At 47.1% G+C, this 23,821-nt stretch overlaps 1 protein-coding gene across 4 annotated transcripts in view; it reads left to right on the forward strand.

Annotated features, from left to right (window-relative positions):
* The window catches only part of AGO2 (argonaute RISC catalytic component 2), a 197,501-nt gene that overhangs the window by 136,625 nt on the left and 37,055 nt on the right, over positions 1-23,821 (forward strand). For all 4 annotated transcript variants that reach the window (XM_063921174.1, XM_063921176.1, XM_063921175.1 and 1 more), the window contains exons 12-13: positions 5,590-5,774; positions 22,763-22,922. In XM_063921174.1, coding sequence (XP_063777244.1) covers positions 5,590-5,774; positions 22,763-22,922 — 345 coding nt within the window. The remainder of the gene's footprint in view (positions 1-5,589; positions 5,775-22,762; positions 22,923-23,821) is intronic.

Genomic DNA, 23,821 nt, shown 5'->3' on the forward strand with positions numbered 1-23,821 from the left:
ATGGGTCTACAAATTCAAGATGAAATCAATTCAGTCGGTCATTGCAGGTTTGGAACGAGACGAGTTCATGGTATCCATGGACATAAAGGATGCATACCTTCATGTCCCGATTTGGTCTCCTCACCAAGCTTACTTAAGGTTTGCACTGGTGAAGGATCACTACCAGTTCAGAGCCCTACCATTCTGTCTATCGTCAGCCCCGAGAATCTTCACGAAGATCATGGCGATAATGGTTGCAGGATTGAGACTGTTGGGGGTCACGATAATACCTTATCTAGACGATCTATTGATCAAGGCCTCTCAGGAACAGCTGATAAAGGATGCTCGGACATCTCGCCAATTTCTCATTCGACATGGGTGGATTGTGAACTTTCAGAAATCCAATCTCATACCGACTCAACTGATTCAGTTCCTCGGTCTCATCTTGGACATGGTAAAATTGAGTCTTCCTACCAGAGCACAAGAACCATAACCTACAGAGGTTAGTGGCTCAGGTACTACGGACACAGACGGTTTCTCTATACCTCTGTGGGCAACTTCTCGGGAAGATGGTGGCGTCGTTCGAAGCTCTCCAGTACGGCAGACTTCATTCCTGACCATTCCAGATGACCCTCATTGGTCAGGGAGCAGGTTCACACTGGCTTCTACATCGAAGAATCCGACTTCTACCGCGCATACGAACCTCCTTGATTTGGTGGTCGTTGCACAAGAATCTCGCAGCAGGCAAGAGATTCGGCATTTGGGATTGGAGGATCCGGACAACGGACGCCAGTCTCAGAGGTTGGGGTGCCGTCCTAGAGGAACATCAGTTTCAAGGCAGATGGACGTTACAGGAGAGCAGTCTACCCATATAACATTCTAGAACTGAGAGCGGTTTACAATGCGCTTCTCTTAGCCGAAGACCTAGTCATGGGTCAACACTTAGAGATACAGACGGACAATGTGACGACGGCGGCTTACATAAACCGTCAGGGAGGACCAAAGAGCAGGATGGCGTTAAAGGAAGCCACAAAGATCTTGTTGTGGGCAGAAAGGTGAAACGTCATCCTCTCGGCTGTGTTCATTCCAGGTGTGGAGAACTGGGAAGCGGATTATCTCAGTCGCCAGGACATGCATCTGAGAGAGTGGTGCCTACATCCACAGATTTTCGACATGGTGGTGAGGAGATGGGGCCTACCTCAAGTGGACCTTATGGTGTCTCGGCAAAACCATCAGCTGCCCAGATATATGTCCAGGACAAGAGATCCAGCAGCAGAAGGAGTGGACGCATTAACATTTCCTTGGTTTTACAGGAGGGTTTACATTTTGCCACTCTTCCCCCTCATACCCAGGGTTCTGATAAGGATGAAACAAGAGGGAGTGTGGGCGATTCTAATCGCACCAGATTGGCCCCGCAGGAGTTGGTATTCAGACCTACGAAGGTTACTCGCGGAAGATCCTTGGCGGTTATCTCAGAGAGAGGACCTACTGTCTCAGGGTCCGTTCCACCACCCAGACCTGAACAGGCTGCGTTTAACGGCGTGGCTATTGAAACCCGGATCTTAAGGAACAGAGGAATACCAAGAACGGCCATTCCTATGATGATTGCCGCTAGGAAGCCGGTCACAGCCATGCACTACTACAGGATTTGGAAGAGATACATGGACTGGTGTCAAGAACGTGAGTGGAATTCGGCGAACTTCCATTTATCCAGACTTTTACTCTTCCTTCAGACCGGTCTAGTTTTAGAACTGTGGCTGGGCTCTCTGAAGGTTCAAATTTTGGCTCTCTCTATCCTATTCAACAGCGGTAAGCGTCCTTGCCAGAGGTTCAAACCTTTTTACAGGGGGTTCTGAGAATGCAGCCCTCTCTTCGTCGTCCTATTGCACCATGGTACTTAAATTTGGTGTTGGAATATTTGAAATCTCCTACTTTTGAGCCGTTAGCAAGAACAGACCTGTGATATCTCTCTTGGAAGGTCACGTTATTGCTTGCCCTGGCTTTGGCCAGGCGGGTTTCTGAGTTGGGAGCCTTATCGTGTATGAGCCCCTTTTTAACTTTTTTTCATGAGGATAGGGCTGAACTCTGTACAAGAGCGGATTTCCTGCCTAAAGTTGTTTCGGGGTTTCACGTAAACCAGCCATTTGTGGTCCCATCTTTACGGGGTCTCGCAGATGGGGGGACGTGTTCTTGGATGTTGTCCGAGCTTTACGGGTATACGTACAAGTTATGTCGTCCTTCAGAAAGTCTGACCATTTGTTTTTTCTTTATGATGGGCCTAAGAAGGGTTGGCCAGCATCTAAGCAGTCTTTGTCCAGATGGATTCGACTTGCCATTCGGCAAGCTTATATTTCCTGTGGCAAACAGGTTCCGGTTCAGACGGGTGCTCATACCACCTGATCAGTGGGTGCCTCATGGGCGGCGGCCAGAGGTGCTTCCACTGCTCAATTTTGCAGGGCGGCGACGTGGTCTTCAGCCCACACGTTCGCAAAATTTTACAAGTTTGATACCTTTGCGTCCAGTGACTCTAAGTTCGGACGTTTAGTTTTGCAGATCACCGACAGCACTCCCTCCCTGGGGGATAACTTTGGGACGTCCCCTACTGTATAGGACTCCAGTGTCCCCTAGTGGATGAAAGAGAAAAGAGGATTTTGGTACTTACCGATAAATCCATTTCTCTGAATCCTCTAGGGGACACTGGACGCCCGCCTCGGTGCTGTCAACCTGCTGTGTTAAAAGTTCTTGTTTAAACAGTTCGTACAAACAGCGTTGGTTTTTCGGTTAAGAGTTTCTTGGATGCTGTTTGCTATGTTGTATGGTTCGGTTCCTCGCCAGGTGCTCCAGTATCATGTCCTATTCTCTCAGTCAAATTTTCCAAACTGAGGGAGGTGGGATGTGAAGGGGGAGGAGCCGGCTGTGCAGACAATGTTAATTTTAGATTGTGCCACACCTCCGGTTGCAAGCTTCACACCCCTACTGTATAGGACTCCAGTGTCCCCTAGAGGATTCGGAGAAATGGATTTATCGGTAAGTACTAAAATCCTCTTTTCTCCGATCTTTACAGGTGCCTCCGTTAGAGCCTCTGGACTCTGTAGACATCAAGTGGATTACAGCGATAACGCTTTTACTGCTTGCTATTGCCTCTGCACGCAGAGTATTTGACTTAGGGACACTCTCTCATGTCGCTCCCCATTTTTAATCCGTATAGAGCCATCCTCCTAACCCGAACTGGCTTCCTCCCTAAAGTGCTATCCAAGTTCCATCATGGGTTGTTTAACGTGGCGCTTCTGCCGAACAATTGTGGAGGGTGACCACGTGGTCTTCCGTCCACACCTTCCTTAGGTTCTATGCCTTTGATACCTTTGTCTCTCAGGATGCTTCCTTTGGATGCCAGATTCTCCTTTTTGCTCAGGAGTGTCCCCTTACCTAGTGGAAACTGCTTTGGGACTTCCCCATGGTAATTCCTGAGGAGACTATGGACCCTGAAGAAGAAAATTTAGTTATGGTACATTTACCCTTGCTAGATTTTTCTTTCGAGGTCCACAGGATCCACAGAGTGCCCAACCTGACTCGCCTAGCTTCTATGGGTTTTTTTTTTTCTTCTTGGGCACTAGTTCCCTTCTCTAAGGTGAGTGTTCTTGTGTGTACCATTCTTCCTTTTCTCTCTCTGCTCCTGCCTTAGGCTTGTTCACAAGAACTGTCTGGCCTTTCGCTGGGGGCAGGGTATAGGGGAGGAGGGACCGAGGCACCCTGGGACTTGAGAGCTTTAACTATTCGGTGCCTGGTCCTCTCCAACCACCTACACCCCATGGTAATCCCTGTGGATACCATGGACCTCAAAGAGTTGTCAAGGGTATGTCTACAATAACTCTTATTTCCTCCCGTTCACCCCAGTTAGAGGCTAACTGTGGATCTAGTACAAAATCTTCCCTTGTTTATTGGGTTTAGTTAGTGCCTTATTTACTCAATTTAGAGTGGTTTTCATTTTCCTATCATATTGAGGGGTGTGGTGTAATACATCCTATGTCTAGGTCGACAACCTATTGTTGACGGGTTTTTTTGGCGGCAGAATCTTGTATATTTAATGTTTTGTGACCACCATCAGTAGCAGCATAGACGCTCACTACACTTTGGGCAAGGTGGCTTGCTCACTTGCCGCAGGTTACTATTACCAATCATAGTCCAGGTGGATAGTAAAGCAAGCAAGTGTTGGGCAAACGTGGAAAAAGCCAAAAAAAAGTGTAGACCGTTTGAACCTGTCGCATTATTGACTGCCTGCCTAGTCATTGTAGATCGATCATCTGGATACCCATATTGAGTGCATCACCCAGTGCATCCAACCACTTCCTGGCAGCTCATTTTTGCAGGAGGCTTTGTTCTGACCTCCGAAAGGAAAGGGCTGGCACACTAGTGATGCATCTGTAGCTTCCATACAGTCCTGTAGTGCCTTGGGATTTGTACTAAGTGTCTACATTGCTGCAGCCTGGTTGTGTGCACCGCATACAGGGTTCTGTGGCTGGGGGCTCCTTCTCGCAAATCTTTTCATCATGAAGAGCAGGCTTTTCTTAGGGCTAAACCATTTATCTTTAAGCCAGGATATTGTGAACCAGCCATTGCGCTTAGACTTCAGGGGATAAAGGATGTGCTCAACTGTAGGATGTTCTGGGGAGACACCTGCTATCTGTATGAAAGCAAACCATTGCACTGTGGATTACTTTTGTGAGCAGTCACATTTCCAGACCCAATCTAGAGGCATATTCCACCAGATCAGTGACCCCCCTCCATCGTGGTCGGGACCTTGGCTTGTACAGCTTTCAGACTATCTTAAACACCCTTGGTGGCACAAGGGTGATCATGTTTCCCTTCGTATATTTTTGGGTTATCACCAGACAATTGTTCCCTTCTCTACAGAAAGCGTTAAGTCCACAGATAAACGGGGGAGGAGTTCTGATGTCCAGACCTCGCCCTGGTATCACTAAACACAAAGGTCCCTCATATAATGCGGATGGAATACCTTGTTGGTCTGGCTTATTATTCTTAATCCTTTTTTTTTGTTTGTTTCATTCAAACATAAAAAGTGCGTTGACTTCAGGGTTTTTTTTATGACAGCCTACCTGCAGAATGTGCCTGCTTAGTGGTGGTTGGTAATAAAATGGCCACATTTGGTTTTAGGTCACTTTCTTGCAGTTTGTTTTAAGCACTTTGAGTAGATTGGCTTTGAATCCCCAGAAAATGGCGTTAGTTTGCTCATTTTGCCTCGCACTGCGAAGTATAGTTTGATATTGCATACATTGCTTATTGTTGTTGGCATTTGATCAGCCCAAAAAGTGTCAAAATAGGCTGAGCCGTGACTGGTTAAAGTGTCTTAGATTTGCCCTCTATACCCACAATGTCGGTCACCCAGTGGCTCCAGAGGAAAAAAAATAAAATCCTGTAGCAATGTTATGTAAATCCTGTTGAAACAAAGCAATAACCTGTTTCCGTCGGACTAACCATGCTTCTTCATGATTAAGGACTGTTCTAGATTCAGCCATCCTCCGGGAACGTCCTGTTTGCACTCCTAAAAGTCTTTATCTGGGGTTTTGATGCAAATTTTTTATTTCTATTTAGAACTTTCACGGAACAATTGCGGAAGATATCGCGTGATGCTGGAATGCCCATTCAAGGGCAGCCTTGTTTCTGTAAATATGCTCAAGGAGCAGACAACGTGGAGCCTATGTTCAAGCATCTTAAGAACGCCTTCACTGGGCTACAGCTGATAGTTGTAATTCTCCCAGGGAAGACGCCGGTGTATGGTGAGTGTGCATCCAATGCACTCCTGTGCTCTGACCCTACTGGTATATGTCTGTGTTCAACCCTAGTGAATAAAGGATAGTGCCTAGGTTCATTGTTATATCGCCTGTGAGATAGATATAGATAGATAGATATATTTCTTTTTCATCCACTAGGGGTCACTGGAGTTCTCTTGGGGATATGGACGGCTTTAGCAGAACAAAAAACACTGAATATTTAAATTTACTAACTCTCCACCCCTCCATATTCCCAGAGTACCTCAGTGTTTTTTCTGTGCTCACAGCAGCAACATGTGTTGTGTGGACCTCCAACACTTATTTTGAATATTTTCTTTTTGATTTTTATTAAACTTTATACACATCCCTTCCCCCCTTCCAAAAGGCGTGGGTCCGGGATAGTGGAAGTTGCTACAAGCAGCTGCTGGCGTGTCGGTCCTCACTACAGAGCACCCTCATAGCCAAGTGCAGATCAACCTGCAGGAAAGGCTGGACGGAGCTTGCAGAAGAAGCCCCGTCATAGCCCTCACCACAGGCGTCCAGGTATGTTGGGGGACGGGGCGGTCAGCTCACGCTGCCGCCCCGCTGTGTGGGGAACACTTTACTTTATGTGCGCCGCCTGCCGCTATGTGCGCCGGCCGCCGCTAACAGTGCACCGCCGCTGGTTAGTCTTTTAAGTGGCTGCCAGAGCCACTCAGCCCTGCCGCACAGAGCCCCGTACGCAGGCCGCACTTCCGTCACTCCATAGCCGCCGCTCCACGGCTATATCGAGCGTGCGCCCTGGCTCCCTCTACCCGCTCCCTGTAAAGTTCCTCCGGCTCAGTATATTCTGACTCCCAGCTGGAATATACAGCGGTACACGGAGCACAGGGGGGGGGGGGGGGGGGAGAGAGAGAGAGGGAGAGAAGTCTTCACATGCAGCGCAGCTGCACGGGGGGGGGGGGGAGACGTGTATAATACCCATAGCAGCAGCAGCATAAAAGGCTGCATGGGTTGTAAGAATTGTATAGGCTATTAAGCTTTTATTAACAGGATTTGTTTTAAACAGCATATTTCCAGGTTATATATGTTTTCCACAATTTATAACCTGCACTGTGATTATTAGTGTAAGCATGGCATGGGGGCCATTTTAACCATGCTTCCTGTTCTTCCTGTTTGTGATTCCAGTATGTTCCTGTCCTACATCTCTACTCCACCGGAGGCGCAGGGGTGTTAGTGGGAATTTTGGATCAGATTTCATATAGTACTGGCCACGTGCACTGCACTGCGGCCATATATATATATATATATATATATATATATATATATATATATATATATATATATATATATATATATATATTACACACACCTTAGTACAATTTTACTGAGTCGTGCAAGTGGTCTGTCTTTGTATATTGTATTGTCTGTCTGCATAATGAGTAAGGCACCAGCAAAATCTAAAAAGCAGTTTCACTGCAAGGTCTGTAACAGTGTGTTACCGGATGGATCTACCACATGTACAGTATGTTTTGTGAATTCTGTTACGAATACAATTTCCGCTCCGGTTTCAAAGCTGGTTTCATCCCCAGACCCTCCATGGGCTATGCTAACAGATGTCATGGCTGGGTTCCAGTCAGAATTGGCCGCCGCTCGACAAGAGCGGGAAGCGGCAAGATCTGAGTCTCGGGTGAGACCGCCAGAACTACCGAAGGGGTCTCAGCCTTGCCAAAGGTCCAAGTCCATTTTGGGTAGAAGGGATAAATTTAATTTGTCTTATGATTTACCAGTTTCTGCCATGTTGCATTCTGACGATTCTATGCCAGACCTCACTGCGCAAGATGAGGGTGAGGAGGGCGAAGTAGACCAGCAGTCAGATAGTGAAGATTGTGACAGCCCAGGCATTGATAATCTCATCAGAGCGGTGCGTCAGTCTCTGAAGTTTACAGAAACTGAGGAGCCTCTGACAAATGATGAAGTCGTATTTACTAAACGCCCGAGATCTCCGATGTGTTTTCCTGTTTCGGAATCTCTTAATAAGATGTTAGTAGAAACACGGAAGAATCAGGATAAACGGTTTTCTATACCTCGCAGATTTAAGTCTAGTTACCCATTTCCAGAGTCTGTGACATCTACATGGGAGAATCCGCCAATGGTGGATTCGTCTGTGTCAAAACTTACAAAGAAATTAACCATACCAGTACCAACTGCTACTACGCTTAAAGACCCTTCAGACTGGAAAATAGAAGCTATGCTAACGTCCATGTATATAGCAGCAGGAGTGTTGCTTAGACCTGGGTTGGTTGGCATTTGGGTAACTAAGGCGCTAATTGTATGGATAACAGAACTCAAGTCTGGTCTACAGGACGTTCACCTTATACTTCTCGCTGATCAAATCTGTGAAGCTGCTGAGTATCTATGTACAGCTTCTACTGACGTCTGTCAGCTCACTTATCGCATTTCATCGTCGCTAGTTACGGCACGACGAGCACTCTGGCTGCGATCTTGGCAAGCAGAGGTTAAGAGAGGTATAGAGGCGTACCTTACGGGGGCGAGAAGTTGTTTGGTCCTGAATTGGACAAATGGATTTCTGAGGCCACGGGAGGGAAGTCTGTTTTCCTACCATTGCCTCCAACGGTACCTAGACGGAAATACTCTGGGCTGGCGTTCAAATCCTTTAGACCTCAGCCCTTTCGAGGCCGTGGTAGAGGAACAGCCACGCCTGGTAGACGAGGTCGAGGACGTGGTTTTCAACAAACCAATGCCAGTCGTCAGGACGCGAAGGTCACCGACAAGCCAGTGGCATGACTGGCTCCCAGCCCATCTCGGATCTCCAGTTGTGGGGGCACGCCTTCAGACGTTCCATTTGGCGTGGTTCCAGACATCCACAGATGGGTGGATCCGCAATTTAGTGTTAAAAGGTTACAAGATAGAGTTCGACTGTCTCCCGTCAATGCGGTTTTTCAAGACAGGACTGCCTGTGTCGGACGACAAGAGGGCGGTTCTGCAAATTGCAATTCAGTCTCTGCTGGATTCAGCAGTTTTGATTCCGGTCCCTGTACACCAACATGATCAGGGTTATTATTTCAGTCTGTCTGTGGTACCAAAGCCGGATGGCTCGGTCAGGCCAATATTGAACTTGAAGGGCCTCAATCAGTACGTCACTTACTACAGATTCAAGATGGAATCTCTGCGGTCAGTAATTGCAGGTTTAGAGCCACAGGAATTCATGATTGCGCTGGATCTCAAGAATGCGTACTTACACATTCCGATTTGGCCACCTCATCAGAGGTTCATGCGTTTTGCGATACGGCAGAACCATTGCCAGTTTCAGGCTCTACCATTTGGCCTCTCGTCAGCGCCTCGGGTATTCACCAAAGTGATGTCTGTGATGATAGCTCATCTCAGATCCCTGGGAGTGATAATAGTTCCGTACTTGGACGATCTGCTCATCAAAGCTCCGTCTCAACAGATGCTCCTCCAACATGCGTTGCTTAGTTCAGCACGGTTGGATTGTCAACTTCAAGAAATCACATCTGATTCCGTCCCAACGACTTCAATTCCTAGGTATGATTCTCGATACGGTAGATCAAAGAATTTACCTACCAGAACAGAAAGTACAGATTATTCGTCATCTGGTACAATTAGTGCTCAAGCCACGCACAGTCTCGGTACATTTGTGCATTCGCCTGTTAGGCACAATGGTGGTGGCTTTCGAAGCGCTTCAGTTCAGTTCGGAAGATTTCACTCACGTCCTCAGAGGTTGGGGAGCTGTAGTTCAAAATTGTCAGCTCCAGGGTCTCTGGGCGGATCACGAAAGATTGCTGTCGATAAATGTCCTGGAACTTCGGGCAATTTACAATGCACTACAACAAGCAGTGCACATGCTTTGGTCTCAGACTGTCCAGGTGCAGTCAGACAACGTGACGTTGGTCGCGTACATCAACAAACAAGGAGGAACGAGAAGCCGCATGGTCATGCGGGAAGTAGCTCGAATCCTCAATTGTGCCGAGCATCACCAAGTGATATTGTCGGCAGTGTTCATTCCGGGAGTGGACAGCTGGGAGGCAGATTATCTCAGCCGCCGGGATTTTCATCCAGGAGAATGGGCCTTAAATCCAGAAGCGTTTCACATGTTGGTCCAGAGGTGGGGTTACCCACAAGTGGATCTGATGGCATCGCGCCACAATCACCAAACGCCCCAGTATGTATCCAGAACGCGAGATCCAAAGGCAGTAGCGGTGGATGCTCTCACAATCGCGTGGCCGTACAGCCTCGTGTATCTGTTTCCACCGTTTCCGCTGCTCCCTATGTTGCTAAAACGGATCAAATTAGAGTCTGCCACAGTCATTCTAGTGGCGCCTCATTGGCCTCGGAGAGCTTGGTTCTCGGATCTCCGCGGACTACTCGCAGACGATCCTTGGCCGCTCCCGCTACGTCCGGACCTGTTACAACAGGGTCCGTTCCTTAACCCCGATTTAGCGCGGCTGCGTTTGACAGGGTGGCTGTTGAGACCGCCCTCTTAAGAAGAGAGGGCATTCCAGATTTGGTTATACCAACCATGTTACGTGCTAGGAAGCCAGTTACGGCAGCTCATTATTACAGAATTTGGCGTGCCTATATAGGTTGGTGTGAAGCTCGGAAGTTTCCGACGTCTTTCCAGTTATCCCGTCTTTTGTTATTTCTACAGACTGGGTTAGATGGAGGACTGCGTTTATCTGCACTAAAGGTGCAGGTATCTGCTTTGTCAATTTACTTTCAAAGACGATTGGCTCTATTGCCGTCTGTACACACCTTTCTGCAAGGTGTCCTCAGAGTACAGCCTCCATTCATTCCACCTACACCATGGGACTTGAATCTGGTTTTAGATTTCTTAGTCTTCATATTTTGAACCTACGACAAGTGGATATTAAGTTTCTCACTTGGAAAACATTTTTTCTACTAGCCTTACCTGCGGCAAGGCGTGTTTCAGATTTGGGTTCCTTGTCATGCAAGCCACCGTATTTGGTGTTTCATGATGACAGAGCGGAACTGCGGACGAATCCCGCTTTCTTGCCAAAGGCAGTGTCCTCTTTTCACATCGATCAACCAATAGTAGTTCCTGTGTTACCCAAAGATTCTGGAACTTTGGATGTGGTACGCGCACTACGCGTTTATGTATCCCGACCGTCTACCGTTCGTAAGACGGATACTTTGTTCTCTATGATGCTGCCAAGATGGGTTGGCCAGCTTCTAAACAGACCTTATCCAGATGGATTAAACTGACTATACGTCAAGCTTACCTTCATGCTAGGTTACAGCCGCCTACATCAGTAACAACTCATTCCACACATTCTGTGGGAACTTCATGGGCAGCTGGTCGTGGGGCTTCTACGACGCAGCTTTGCCGTGCGGCTACATGGTCATCAGTGCACACGTTTGTGCGCTTTTACAAGTTTGATACGTTTGCGGCATCAGCATCTTGCTTTGGCCGCCTAGTGTTACAGGTGCCAAACCACTCTCCCGCCCACGGGGGAAGCTTTGGTACGTCCCAAGAGTACTCCAGTGACCCCTAGTGGATGAAGAAGAAAATAGGATTTTGGTACTTACCAGATAAATCCTTTTCTTTGAATCCATAGGGGGCACTGGACGCCCACCCAGAGCAGTTTTACCTGGTTTGTGGTAAGTTCAGGGGATCTTATGGTAACACATTCTCACCTCATTCTCTTCAAATTTTCAAGTTCTATCGGTTATGGTGTCAACTGTTTAGTTGTCGGTAACGTTATGTGTCAACTTTATTGTTGTCCGTTATGTTACTCTCTATCGCTCCTGTTCGGCTCAGTAAAAAACACTGAGGTACTCTGGGAATATGGAGGGGATCAGAGTTACTAAATTTAAATATTCAGTGCCTTTTGTTCTGCTAAAGCCGTCCATATCCCCAAGAGTACTCCAGTGCCCCCTATGGATTCAAAGAAAAGGATTTACCTGGTAAGTACCAAAATCCTATTTTCTCTTGCGTCCCTGAGTATGCTGGGGTTCACATTAGTACCATGGGGTATAGACTGGTCCCTTGGGAGCCATTGGCACTTTAAGAGTTTAATAGTGTGGGCTGGCTCCTCCCTCTATGCCCCTCCTAACCAGACTCAGTTTAGAAAATGTGCCCGGTGGAGCCGGTCACAGCTAGGGGAGCTCCTAGGAGTTTTTAAGTTTTTTATTAAGAGTTAGGCACAGGGAGGCTGCTGGCAACAGGGGAGTAGGATCCAACCCTCTGAGGTTAATGGCCCCTATCTCCGCTGACAGGACATTAAACTCCTGAGGGTGTCGATCGCAAGCCCCGAGGCGACCGCTCGCTCCTGCAGCACTGCCGCCACCCCCTATCAGAGCCAGAAGACGTCGGTGGTGAGTTGGACGCCGGTGGCATCAGGGTGGGAGCGCAGCGCTGATGCTGCGCTCCGGAGGGCTCAGAGGTACTGTGGTGCGGCGCTGTGAGGGGTGCCTTGGGCCAGCGTAATACCCTACAGACTGGTCATCTAAGCCATCAGGGACTCTGTACTGCTGCTAGCATGGGATACCTTAGGCCAGTATAATCCTTACAAGTGCGGGAAGACGTGCCATTTTGGGGGGCGGAGCTTCTCAGAGCGGATCCAGCACTCACCAGTGCCATTTTCTCCCTGCAGATCAGAGATGCTGACAGGGAGTGCTGACCCTCCACATAACTCCAGCTATGCTGTGCGGTACCAGGGAGTTGGGGGGGGGGGGGGGGGGGGGGAGGAGAGAGAGAGTGTTTATTCATATTAAGGACTGTGTAGTCTATTAAGGTTACTCAGTCAGCGCCAGGCTTTTATTATATAACTGCCTACTGGGGCGCTGTGTGTGCTGGCTCCTTAACTCTGTGTCTCTCTGAAGGTACTTGGGGGATGTGTGTGTGTGTATGAAATATCTCACATTGCCATGTCTAGGGACTCTGTGTCTTGTGCTGCAGAGTATGTATCTTCTCCAGAAGAGTCTATTCCTTGTACTCAAGAATGCAATATATAGTCTCAGCCTTCTGAATCCGAACCCCAGTGGGTGGCTTCTATTAAGGGAATGATTTCCCAGATTTCTTCTAGGATAGCTCATAATGAGACTCAAACACAGGTTTTGAAAAAATCTGTAGAGGTTTTGTCGTATTCTGCTCCCAATTCTTCCTCAAAATCCCTTGGTATATGCCCAAAAAAGCATGCTCTTGCCCAGATAATGCAAGTCGACACGGATACTGACTCTGATATGGGTGATGGGGATATATTGGGGGGGGGGACGCATCCCTTGCTAAGGGGGTGCAACTCGTGATTGAGGCCATTCGGGATGTTTTACACATTGCTGGCAAGGTACCTGAACAGGTAGAGGAGGCTTACTTTACAGACAATAAGAGAGCCTCCCTTACTTTCCCTGTGTCTAAGGAATTAAACACATTATTTGAGAAATCCTGGGAAAACACTGAGAAAAAATTCCAGATCCCAAAGAGTTCGTGTTGCTTTTCCTTTCTCTGAAGAGGATAGGAAAAAGTGGGAAAACCCCCCTATTGTAGACGCTTCTGTATCTAGATTATCGAACAAGGTGGTTTTACCTGTCCCTGGGTCTACCGCCTTGAAAGAGCTGGCAGACTGCAAGATCGAGACTACGCTCATATCCATATACACTGCGTCAGGCGTGGCGCTAAGGCCCACTATTGCTTGTGCATGGATTTCTAAAGCCATAGTAAAGTGGTCAGGCACGTTACTAGAGGAATTGTATACTATGGATAGAAGTGACATTGAAATGTTTTTACGACGCATACAGGATTCTGACGGTTTCATGGTGGAGGCCATGAAGGACCTTGGTCATCTGAATGCACGGACAGCTTCCATGGCTGTCTCGGCGCGCAGGGGATTCTGGCTGCGCCAATGGTCTGCGGATGCAGAATCCAAGAAGAGTGTGGAGAACCTATCCTTCACAGGTCAGGCTCTGTTTGAGGAAGCGTTGGGTGCGTGGATTTCCACGGCAACCGCGGGTAAGTCAACCTTTCTTCCCTCAGCCACTCCGCCGGCAAGGAAATCTTATCCTACGTCTTCTATGCAGTTCTTTCGGACTGCAATGGTTAAAAAGTCCAAGCCCCCTTCTACTTTCTTCAGGGGTGGTTGGGGAAAATCCAGGAAACCTGTACCATCAGGTTCGCAGGAACAGAAGCCTGGTTCTGTTTCATCAAAATCCTCAGCATGACGGTGGACCTCCCAGCCTGGAGATTGGGCAGGTGGGAGCACGTCTAAGAAATTTCCGTCAGGTCTGGGCGTCATCAGGCCTGGACCCCTGGGTACAAGATATTGTGTCCCAGGGATACAGACTGGTGTTTCAAGAACTCCCACCTCACAGGTTTTTCAAATCAGGCTTACCAGCTTTGCTGACAGAAAGAGCTATCCTACAGGAAGCCATTAAAATATTTGGAAAAGGCAAATGTCATTGTCCCAGTTCCACCTCATCTGGAAAACGAGGGTTACTACTCAAACCTCTTTGTGGTACTGAAACCGGACGGTTCGGTCAGAGCGATATTGAAACTGAAATCTTTAAACCTCTACTTGAAGAAATTCAAGTTCAAGATGGAGTCTGAGAGCGGTGATCTCTGGGGTGGAGGAGGGTGAATTTCTGGTATCCCTGGATATCAAGGATGCGTACCTCCACATTCCAATTTGGCTGCCTCACCAGGCTTATCTCAGATTTGCGCTGTTGGACTGTTACTATCCGTTCCAGGCACTGCCATTTGGCCTATCCACGGCACCGAGGGTGTTCACCCAGGTAATGGCAGAGATGATTCAACTCCTACGCAAGCAGGGAGTGAACATAATTCCGTATCTGGACGATCTGCTGATAAAAGCATCTTCCAGGGAGAATTTGTTGCAGAACATTGCTCTCACAACTCAAGTTGGGGAGACTTTGGGTAACAGTGATCACTATATGATCACTTTCGACATCAGTTTCAGGAAACCTAGCTACAGGGGTTCCACCAAAACTTTTAACTTTAGGAAGGCTAATTTCAGTATGCTTAGATGTGCACTTAACGACATAGAATGGGAGGTTCTGTTTAATAACAAGAACACTTCGGAAATGTGGGATGTTTTAAAAGGGTTGCTGGATAGCAATATTCATAACTTTATTCCCATGGGCAGTACACGCAGGAGTATTAAACTCAAACCGATGTGGCTTAACAAGAAGGTTAAGGCAGAAATGGATTAAAAAAAGCGGAACTTCAAAGCATTTAAATCTAATGGAAAGGAGAAGTCTTTTAAGTATTACAAGGACTGTAATAAGAAATGCAAAAAAAGCAATAAGAGCAGCTAAAATGGAAAATGAAAAGCAAATCGCTATAGAGAGTAAAACCAATTCTAAAAAGTTTTTTAAATACATTGGGGTATATGCAATTGCGGTCGAATTGCTGCAAATGTCGAAAAACGGGGCATTTTCGACCCAAAAAAATCGACAATGCAATACAGTAATTTTCGACAAAAAAAACGGACGTTTCAGATTCGACTTTTTGAAATTCGACAGTTGTTAAATTCGACATGTCTGCAATGGTAAAAATGCGGCTTTTCGACAAAAGTATATTCAATTGAAGAATGTCGATTCGACAACAGTGCTTTTCGACAGTCATTTAGTCAATTTCAGTCCGCCTCATTTTGCTGGCGGAATCTAATAAAAAAATTTAAAAACATGTTTTTTTTGTGTTTTTTTTTGTTGTTGTTGCTAATAGCATATCTATTTATATTAGAAGGGATTATCTACTTGGTTTGTCTGTTAGGAGCCACAAGTATTATTTATATATTTTTTAAAAGAATATTATTATTATTTTTACTGACTAAAATATGGAGAGATCAGGCCATGTTTTTCAGTGGGAAGGGGTGGGAATGGGTTAAAAATCACGAAAGAAAAATGCGTGGGGACCCCCCTCCTAAGCATAACCAGCCTTGGGCTCTTTGAGCCGGTCCTGGTTGTAAAAATACGGGAAATTAATTGACAGGGGATCCCCCGTATTTTTACAACCAGCACCGGGCTCTGCGTCCGGTCCTGGTGCAAAAAATACGGGGGACAAAAGACGTAGGGGTCCCCCATAACTTCAACACCAGCACCGGGCTCCACTAGCTGGAGAGATAATGCCACAGCCGGGGGACACTTTTATACCGGTCCCTGTGGCCGTGGCATTAAATCCCCAAGTAGTCACCCCTGGCCACGGTACCCTGGATGAGTGGGGACCCCTTAAATCAAGGGGTCCCCCCCCTCCAGCCACCCAAGGGCCAGGGGGGTGAAGCCCGAGGCTGCCCCCCCCCCCCCCCCCAGCCAAGGGCTGCTGATGCGGGGCTGTTACCCTTGTGTCAAATAAAAGAATACTGTTTTTTGTAGCAGAGCTACAAGTCCCAGCAAGCCTTCCCCGCAAGCTGGTACTTGGAGAACCACAAGTACCAGCATGCGGGGGGAAACGGGCCCGCTGGTACCTGTAGTTCTACTGCAAAAAAAAATGCCCAAATAAAAACAGTACACGCACACCGTGAAAGTAAAACTTTAATACATACATGCATGCCGACACACACATACTTTAACCTATGTTCACACGCCGACTCTGTCCACTTCTCCAAGTAGAATCCACGGTGTACTTGAAAATAAAATTATACTCGCCAAAATCCAGTGTAGATCTGTCCTCTTCTTTTTTGTAATACACGTACTTGGCAAAAAAAGAAAACGCATTTACCCGGACTACGCACTGAAAGGGGTCCCATATTTACACATGGGACCCCTTTCCCCAAATGCCGGGACCCCACGTGACTCCTGTCACAGAGGGTCCCTTCAGCCAATCGGGGAGCGCCACGTCGTGGCACTCTCCTGATTGGCTGTGCGCATCTGAGCTGTCAGACGCGCATAGCACATAGCCGCTCCATTATCTTCAATGGTGGGAACTTTGCGGTGAGGGGTCCCCACTCCTCCAGGGTACCCCGGCCAGGGGTGACTAGTTAGTGATTTAATGCCAGGGTCGCAGGGACCGATATAAAAGTGTCCCCCCGGCTGTGGCATTATCTCTGACTAGTGGAGCACGGTGCTGGTGTTAAAAATACGGGGAACCCCTACACTTTTTGTCCCCCGTATTTTTTGCACCAGGACCGGACCCAGAGCCCGGTGCTGGTTGTAAAAATACGGGGGATCCCCTGTCAATTTCCCCCCCGTATTTTTACAACCAGGACCGGCTCAAAGAGCCCGAGGCTGGTTATGCTTAGGAGGGGGGACCCCACGCAATTTATTTCTGGGTTTTTTATACACTTTTGTGCCGTCCAAAAAGTCGAATCCAGTATGCACAGATCCGTCAACTGGTCCGTTTTTCGACAGCGGGACTGTAAAATCCGTTTTTTATTGAGTATGTCGAATTCGGGTCCTGGCGGCAGGGTGTCTGACTGTCGAATTGTGTCGAATTAAAAAACGGTCGAATTCCAGCCGGAATTCGACCGCAATTGCATATACCCCATAAACGGTAAAAAGTTAAAAAAAGGAGAATATAGGTCCATTAAAAGATGAATTAGGAGACTTGATAAATGATGACGAAATAAAAGCGGAAATACTGAACAAATTGTTTTCATCAGTATTCACCAGTGAAGAACTGATGGTGGGAGTAGAGCATAACAATTGTGACCGTAATAATTCATGGTTAGATACTTGTTTAAGCGAAGATGTAGTCCGGGAGAGACTAAGCAAAATTAAGATTAATAAATCACCTGGTCCTGATGGACTTCACCCGAGGGTTCTTATGGAGCTTAGTTCACAACTAGCACGACCCCTATACTTGATTTTCAATAGTTTAATTAGATCAGGCATGGTACCCAAGGATTGGCTTATAGCTGAGGTAGTGCCATTATTTAAAAAGGGATCCAAAAATCTTCTGGGAAACTACAGACCAGTTAGTTTAACATCTATAGTGGGGAAAATATTGGAAGGCATTCTAAGGGACGGCATACAGGAGTATCTACAGTCCGCTAGGATTATTAGCAAGAACCAGCATGGTTTTGTGAGGGACAGGTCATGTCAGACTAACTTAATTGGCTTCTACGAGGAAGTGAGCAATAATCTTGATCAAGGAAAAGTAGTGGATGTGGTCTTCCTAGATTTTGCAAAAGCTTTAGATACAGTTCCTCACAGGAGACTGATGATCAAATTAAAGGAGCTTGGCCTAGGAAAAACTATTTGCACATGGATACGCAGCTGGTTGGATAACAGGGTACAGCGAGTAGTGGTCAACGGGAAGTCCTCAACCTGGTACCCAGTAGTCGGCGGAATACCACAAGGGTCCGTACTCGGACCACTACTGTTCAACATATTTATCAATGACATAGAAATAGGCCTGGAAAGCACAATGTCAATCTTTGCAGATGATACTAAACTGTGTAAGGTAATCAATTCAGAATTGGATGTGGAGTCTTTGCAGAATGATCTATCTAAACTTGAACTCTGGGCGTCTAAATAGAAAATGAGGTTCAATACAGACAAATGCAAGGTTGTGCATTTTGGGACTAAAAACAAACTTGCATCCTACATATTAAATGGGGAACGCCTAGGGGAAACATAGTTGGAAAAAGATTTGGGGGTATTCATTGATAATAGGCTTAATAACCATACACAATGTCAAAACGCAGTAAAGAAGGCAAGTAAGGTGCTAGCGTGCATAAAAAGGGGAATTGAGACAAGGGACTCTGATGTAATCATGCCGCTGTATAAGGCATTGGTACGTGGGCACCATTGTATAAAAATAGACATCAGTGAACTCAAGTGTTCAGAGGTGAGCTACTAAATTGATTAAAGGCCTAGAAGGACTGGACTATAAGGAAAGACTTACTAGACTGAATATGTATACACTAGAAAAGAGGCGCCTAAGAGGAGATATTATCTTCAAATATGTAAAGGGACATCACAGAGTTATCAGAGGAATTATTTATTAAAAGAACACAGTTTAGGACACATGGGCACTCGCTGCGACTCGAGGAGAGAAAGTTCCGAACGCAACAGAGGAAAGGGTTTTTCACTGTTAGGGCAATCAGGATGTGGAATTCCCTGCCAGGGAAGGTGGTAATGGCGGACTCTGTAATTGGATTTAAAAAAGGAATGGATCAATTTCTGAATGAAAAAGCTGTCCAAGGTTCTAATACTTAAAATATCAACGTGGTTAATCCGGGGGTAACATGAGTTTTATAGTAGCTAACTAGTCATAAAGCATTATTCAGCAAGTATGTAGAATCATCACAACTTAAAACAGGTTGAACACGATGGGCAATTTGCCTCTATTCAACCTCAAATACTATGTTACTATGCAACTCGACTACTCCGGGTTCACTGGTGGATCCTGAATCTTCTAAAGTCACGTTTGAAGCCGACAAGGAGATTCTTTCCTAGGGATGATCCTCGACACGGAAGTGCAGAGGGTGTTTCTACCGGTGGAAAAAGCGTTTGTGATAGTCACTGGTCCGGGATGTCTTGAAGCCTGCCCAGGTATCGGTTCATCAGTGCATTCGCCTTCTGGGGAATGGAAGATTTCATGCACGGTCCTTCCAACTGGATCTCCTAAACAAGTGGTTGGGATCTCACCTACACATGCACCAGCGGATACGTCTGTCGACGAAAACCAGTATTTCACTCCTTTGGTGGCTACAAATGCCTCATCTTCTCGAGGGCCGCAGGTTCGGGATTCAGAACTGGATCCTTCTAACCATGGATGTAAGTCTCAGAGGTTGGGGCGCGGTCACCCAAGGGGAAAACTTCCAAGGAGAGTGGTCAAGTCTGGAATCCATCCTTCCGATAAACATTCTGGAACCAAGAGCTGTGTACAACGGACTTTGACAGGCGGCACATCTTCTACAAGATCAGGCCATTCAGGTGCAGTCGGACAATGTAACGACGGTGGCCTACATAAACCAACAAGGCGGAACGAAGAGCAGATCTGCAATGTCAGAGGTGACAAGGCACGCGCTGGCGGCGATCTTCATTCCGGGTGTGGACAACTGGGAAGCGGACTAACTCAACAGACACAATCTCCATCCTGGAGAGTGGGGCCTCCACCCGAGGTGTTTGCAGAGGTGACGAGTCTTTGGGGGTACCTCAAATCGACATGATGGCCGCACGCCTCAACAAGAAGCTTCGCAGGTACTGTTCCAGGTCCAGAGACCCACAGGCAGTGACAGTGGACTCGCTGGTGACTCCGTGGTTCTTCCAGTCGGCGTATGTGTTCCCTCCACTTCCTCTCATCCCAAGGATTCTCAAACTTCTAAAAAGAACAAGAGTTCAGGCGATCCTCATTGCTCCGGACTGGCCAAGGAAGAGCTTGGTACGCAGATCTTCTGGAATTGCTGCTTAAAGATCCGAGGCCTCTTCCTCTTCGAGAGGACCTTTTGCAACAGGGGCCGTTTGCTTATCAAGACTTACCACGACTACGTTTGACGGCATGGAGGTTGAATGCCAGATCTTAGCTCGGAAAGGCATTCCAAACAAGGTTATTCCTACCCTGATCCAGGCTAGGAAAGGAGTAACGTCTTAACATTACCATCGCATTTGGAAAAATTGTGTCTTGGTGTGAATCCAAGAAGTTTCCTACGGTGGAGTTTCAACTTGGGCTGTTTCTCTTTCTGCAAGCAGGTGTGGATGTGGGCCTACGTTTGGGCTCCATAAAGGTCCAGATTTCGGCCTTGTCCATTTTGTTCCAGAAACAATTGGCTTCCCTCCCTGAGGTTCAGACTTTTTTGTAAGGGGTCCTGCACATCCAGCCTCCCTTTGTGCCTCGTACGGCACCTTGGGATCTTAACGTGGTGTTGCAGTTCCTGCAATCGGATTGGTTCGAGCCTTTACAGGAGGTTGAGGTCAAGTTTCTTACTTAGAAGGTGGTTGGCATTAGCATCTGCTAGACGTGTGTCTGAATTGGGGGTATTGTCCTACAAAAGCCCCTACTTAATTTTCCTTGAAGATAGAGCTGAGCTCAGGACGCGTCAGCAGCTTCTTCCAAAGGTTGTGTTGGCTTTTCATATCAACCAACCTATTGTGCTGCCAGTGGCTACTGACTCCTCAATTACCTCCAAGTCCTTGGATGTTGTGAGGGTTTTGAAGATTTATGTGAAGAGAACTTCTCGTCACAAAGTCGCACTCTTTGTCTTGTATGATCCCAACAAGATTGGGTGTCCTGCTTCTAAGCAGACGATTTCTCGCTGGATCAGGTTTACTATCCAGCATGCTTATTCTACGGCAGGCTTGCAGTGTCCAAAATTTGTTAAGGCCCACTCTACTCGTAAGGTGTGTCCTTCCTGGGCAGCTGCCCGGGGTATCTCGGCTTTACAGCTTTGCTGAGCGGCTACTTGGTCAGGGTCGAACACGTTTGCTAAGTTTTAGAAGTTCGATACTTTGACCTCTGAGGACCTAAAGTTTGGTCTATCGGTTCTGCAGGAGCCTCTGCGCTCTCCCTCCCGTAATGGGAGCTTTGGTACATCCCCATGGTACTAATGTGGACCCCAGCATCCTCTAGGACGTAAGAGAAAATAGGATTTTAATTACCTACCGGTAAATCCTTTTCTCGTATTCCGTAGAGGATGCTGGGCGCCCGCCCAGCGTTTCGTTCTCCTGCAGTTGTTACTTGGTTCGGTTCTACCTTGTTACTTGGTTAAGTACTGCATTGTTACTTGGTTAAGTACTGTTGTTCAGCTGTTGCCGAATTGTTCAAGCTGGTTAGCTTGGTTTGCCTTATGTGTGAGCTGGCGTGAGTCTCACCACTATCTGTGTATTTCCTTCTCTCGAAGTATGTCAGTCTCCTCGGGCACAGTTTCTATACTGATTCTGGTAGGAGGGGCATAGAGCGAGGAGCCAGCCCACACTATTAAACTCTTAAAGTGCCCATGGCTCCCAAGGGACCCGTCTATACCCCATAGTACTAATGTGGACCCCAGCATCCTCTATGGATTACGAGAAAAGGATTTATTGGTAGGTAATTAAAATCCATAAAGATATATATATCTGTGTGTGTATTTATATATGTGTATGTATATGAGAGAGAGAGAGCGCGCTATGTAGTACTGTTTATTGTGTTATAAAACGTGTTCTCGCTGTCCGTGGGGATCAGCAGCTCCACAGTGTGCGTTACAGCCACCGCTGCACCGGCTGTCGCAGCTTATCCTTCCTCTATTACCTGCCCCAGAACACCCATTGGCTAGTTACACAGGAGTCTCGGGGTGGGTCATAGAGGAAGGAGAAAATGAGTGCTGCGTCCTGGCTGGTGCAGCGGTGGCTATGATACACGCAGAAGCACTGCTGTTCCCTGGGGATAGACAGCCAGCACACGTTTTACAACACTGTAAAGGTACTATATCACTGATATACGAGAATTAACCTGTCCCAGCTATATGCGGTCTGGGCTGTGGCCCAAGGGCAGTCGTCGACGCTACTTTATCACCTAGCATCCGTGTCTCATTACATACATCTCTGCTTGTGTAATACAATGTTACTGCTTTTTGACTTGAAGAAATATTTTATTCAGTACTCGGAGTAATGGTTCTTAGAAGTAGACAGATGAGCTGCACATTTGTTTGTCAGCTCAGCAGAAAGGAAGTTTCATCTTCTCTGACCTGTCTGTAGGTCGGTGGCTGGTGACCAGTTTACATGTCTATGTGCCTTTCTTGATCTGTGAACTTGGGTCATCCACACAGGCCTGGTTATTTTCGAGCAAAGGCCGTGATGTCTGATATTAACTGAACGTGTGCCACACACAGCCAATATGGCTTATAAACTGTTGAGCGGACTATAAAGTTGTATGATTACTGCTGTTACATGTCATTTACATGGAATGGTGGTCAATTTAGATGACCGAAGAGCAGATGTGTCGCAGTTGGATATTATGGGGTCAGATTAGAGTGGAACACTGTGCAGACCATTATATATCACCAGTGCAGTGTGTAATCACGCTTCCCAAGTGCAGTGTATTATGTTTTGTGATGAAGCCTTTTTTTTTCATAATCTTGCAGCGGAGGTGAAACGCGTTGGTGACACTGTGCTCGGGGTGGCCACTCAGTGTGTGCAGATGAAAAATGTGCAGAGGACAACGCCGCAGACACTGTCAAACCTTTGCTTGAAGATTAACGTCAAATTAGGAGGAGTCAATAACATCTTGTTACCCCAGGGCAGGTAAGTGTTTTCTTCTTTCCCTTTTTGTTGGGATCGTTGCTGTGTAGGCCATGTACTAAACCTGAACAGAAGCTTTCGCTTACCCACAGATGGCTCACCCCTTTTATCCTCTGGCTACCTTGTATGGATTTCCCAATTATCCATAGACGTGTTAAGCAGTTTGTCTATGAAAGTGCTTCTCAAATCCAGTCCTCATGGCCACTCCGTCCAGGTACTAAGGATATCCATGCATGAGCAGCCAGCTTTTTCCAGTCAGTGTGATTTCCCTGCCTGTGCTGAAGAAGAGCTATCCCTAATATCTGGACTTGGAGTGGGCTATGATGACGGCCTTGGGAGACATTTGTGTAAGGCCAGAGTACAGATGGGGAAAATGTACACGATCCGTGTTTATTTACATAGCTACAGTGCTTGTGAGGCTTATTGCCCTTGTATCGGCATGGAGACAGAGGAGTACTCCTGTTTTAATTTTCCATTCCTCACTGTTACTGGTTATAGGATCAGGTAATATGTGTATACAGCTTTTATTGGGGGGGCTACCAGGTGATCCTGATGGAATTCTCTGTAACAGGTCTTCATAGCTCATCCTAATACATTATAAGACTTCATAGTCTTACATACCTCCCAACTTTCTAAATATTGAAAGAGGGACGCACGCGCGGCGAAGTCGCGCGCTCTCTCGAAAAGGGGCGTGGTTTATTGAAAAGGGGGTGTGGCTTCGCGGGAGGCCCACAATCTCAAGCCACGCCCCTGTTTTGGTCACTGAGGGGGCATGCCCAGCGCTCCGTGAGCTGCTGGCATGCCCCCCCTCTCCTCCTGTCTCAAGTGAATAGACGCTGTGCGCACGCGCACAGAGTCTATTCACCGCTGCTCTGCTAAGCAGGGCAGCGATGACAGGAGCC

Source organism: Pseudophryne corroboree, chromosome 5 (assembly GCF_028390025.1).
Source record: "Pseudophryne corroboree isolate aPseCor3 chromosome 5, aPseCor3.hap2, whole genome shotgun sequence".
Lineage (NCBI taxonomy): Eukaryota > Metazoa > Chordata > Amphibia > Anura > Myobatrachidae > Pseudophryne > Pseudophryne corroboree.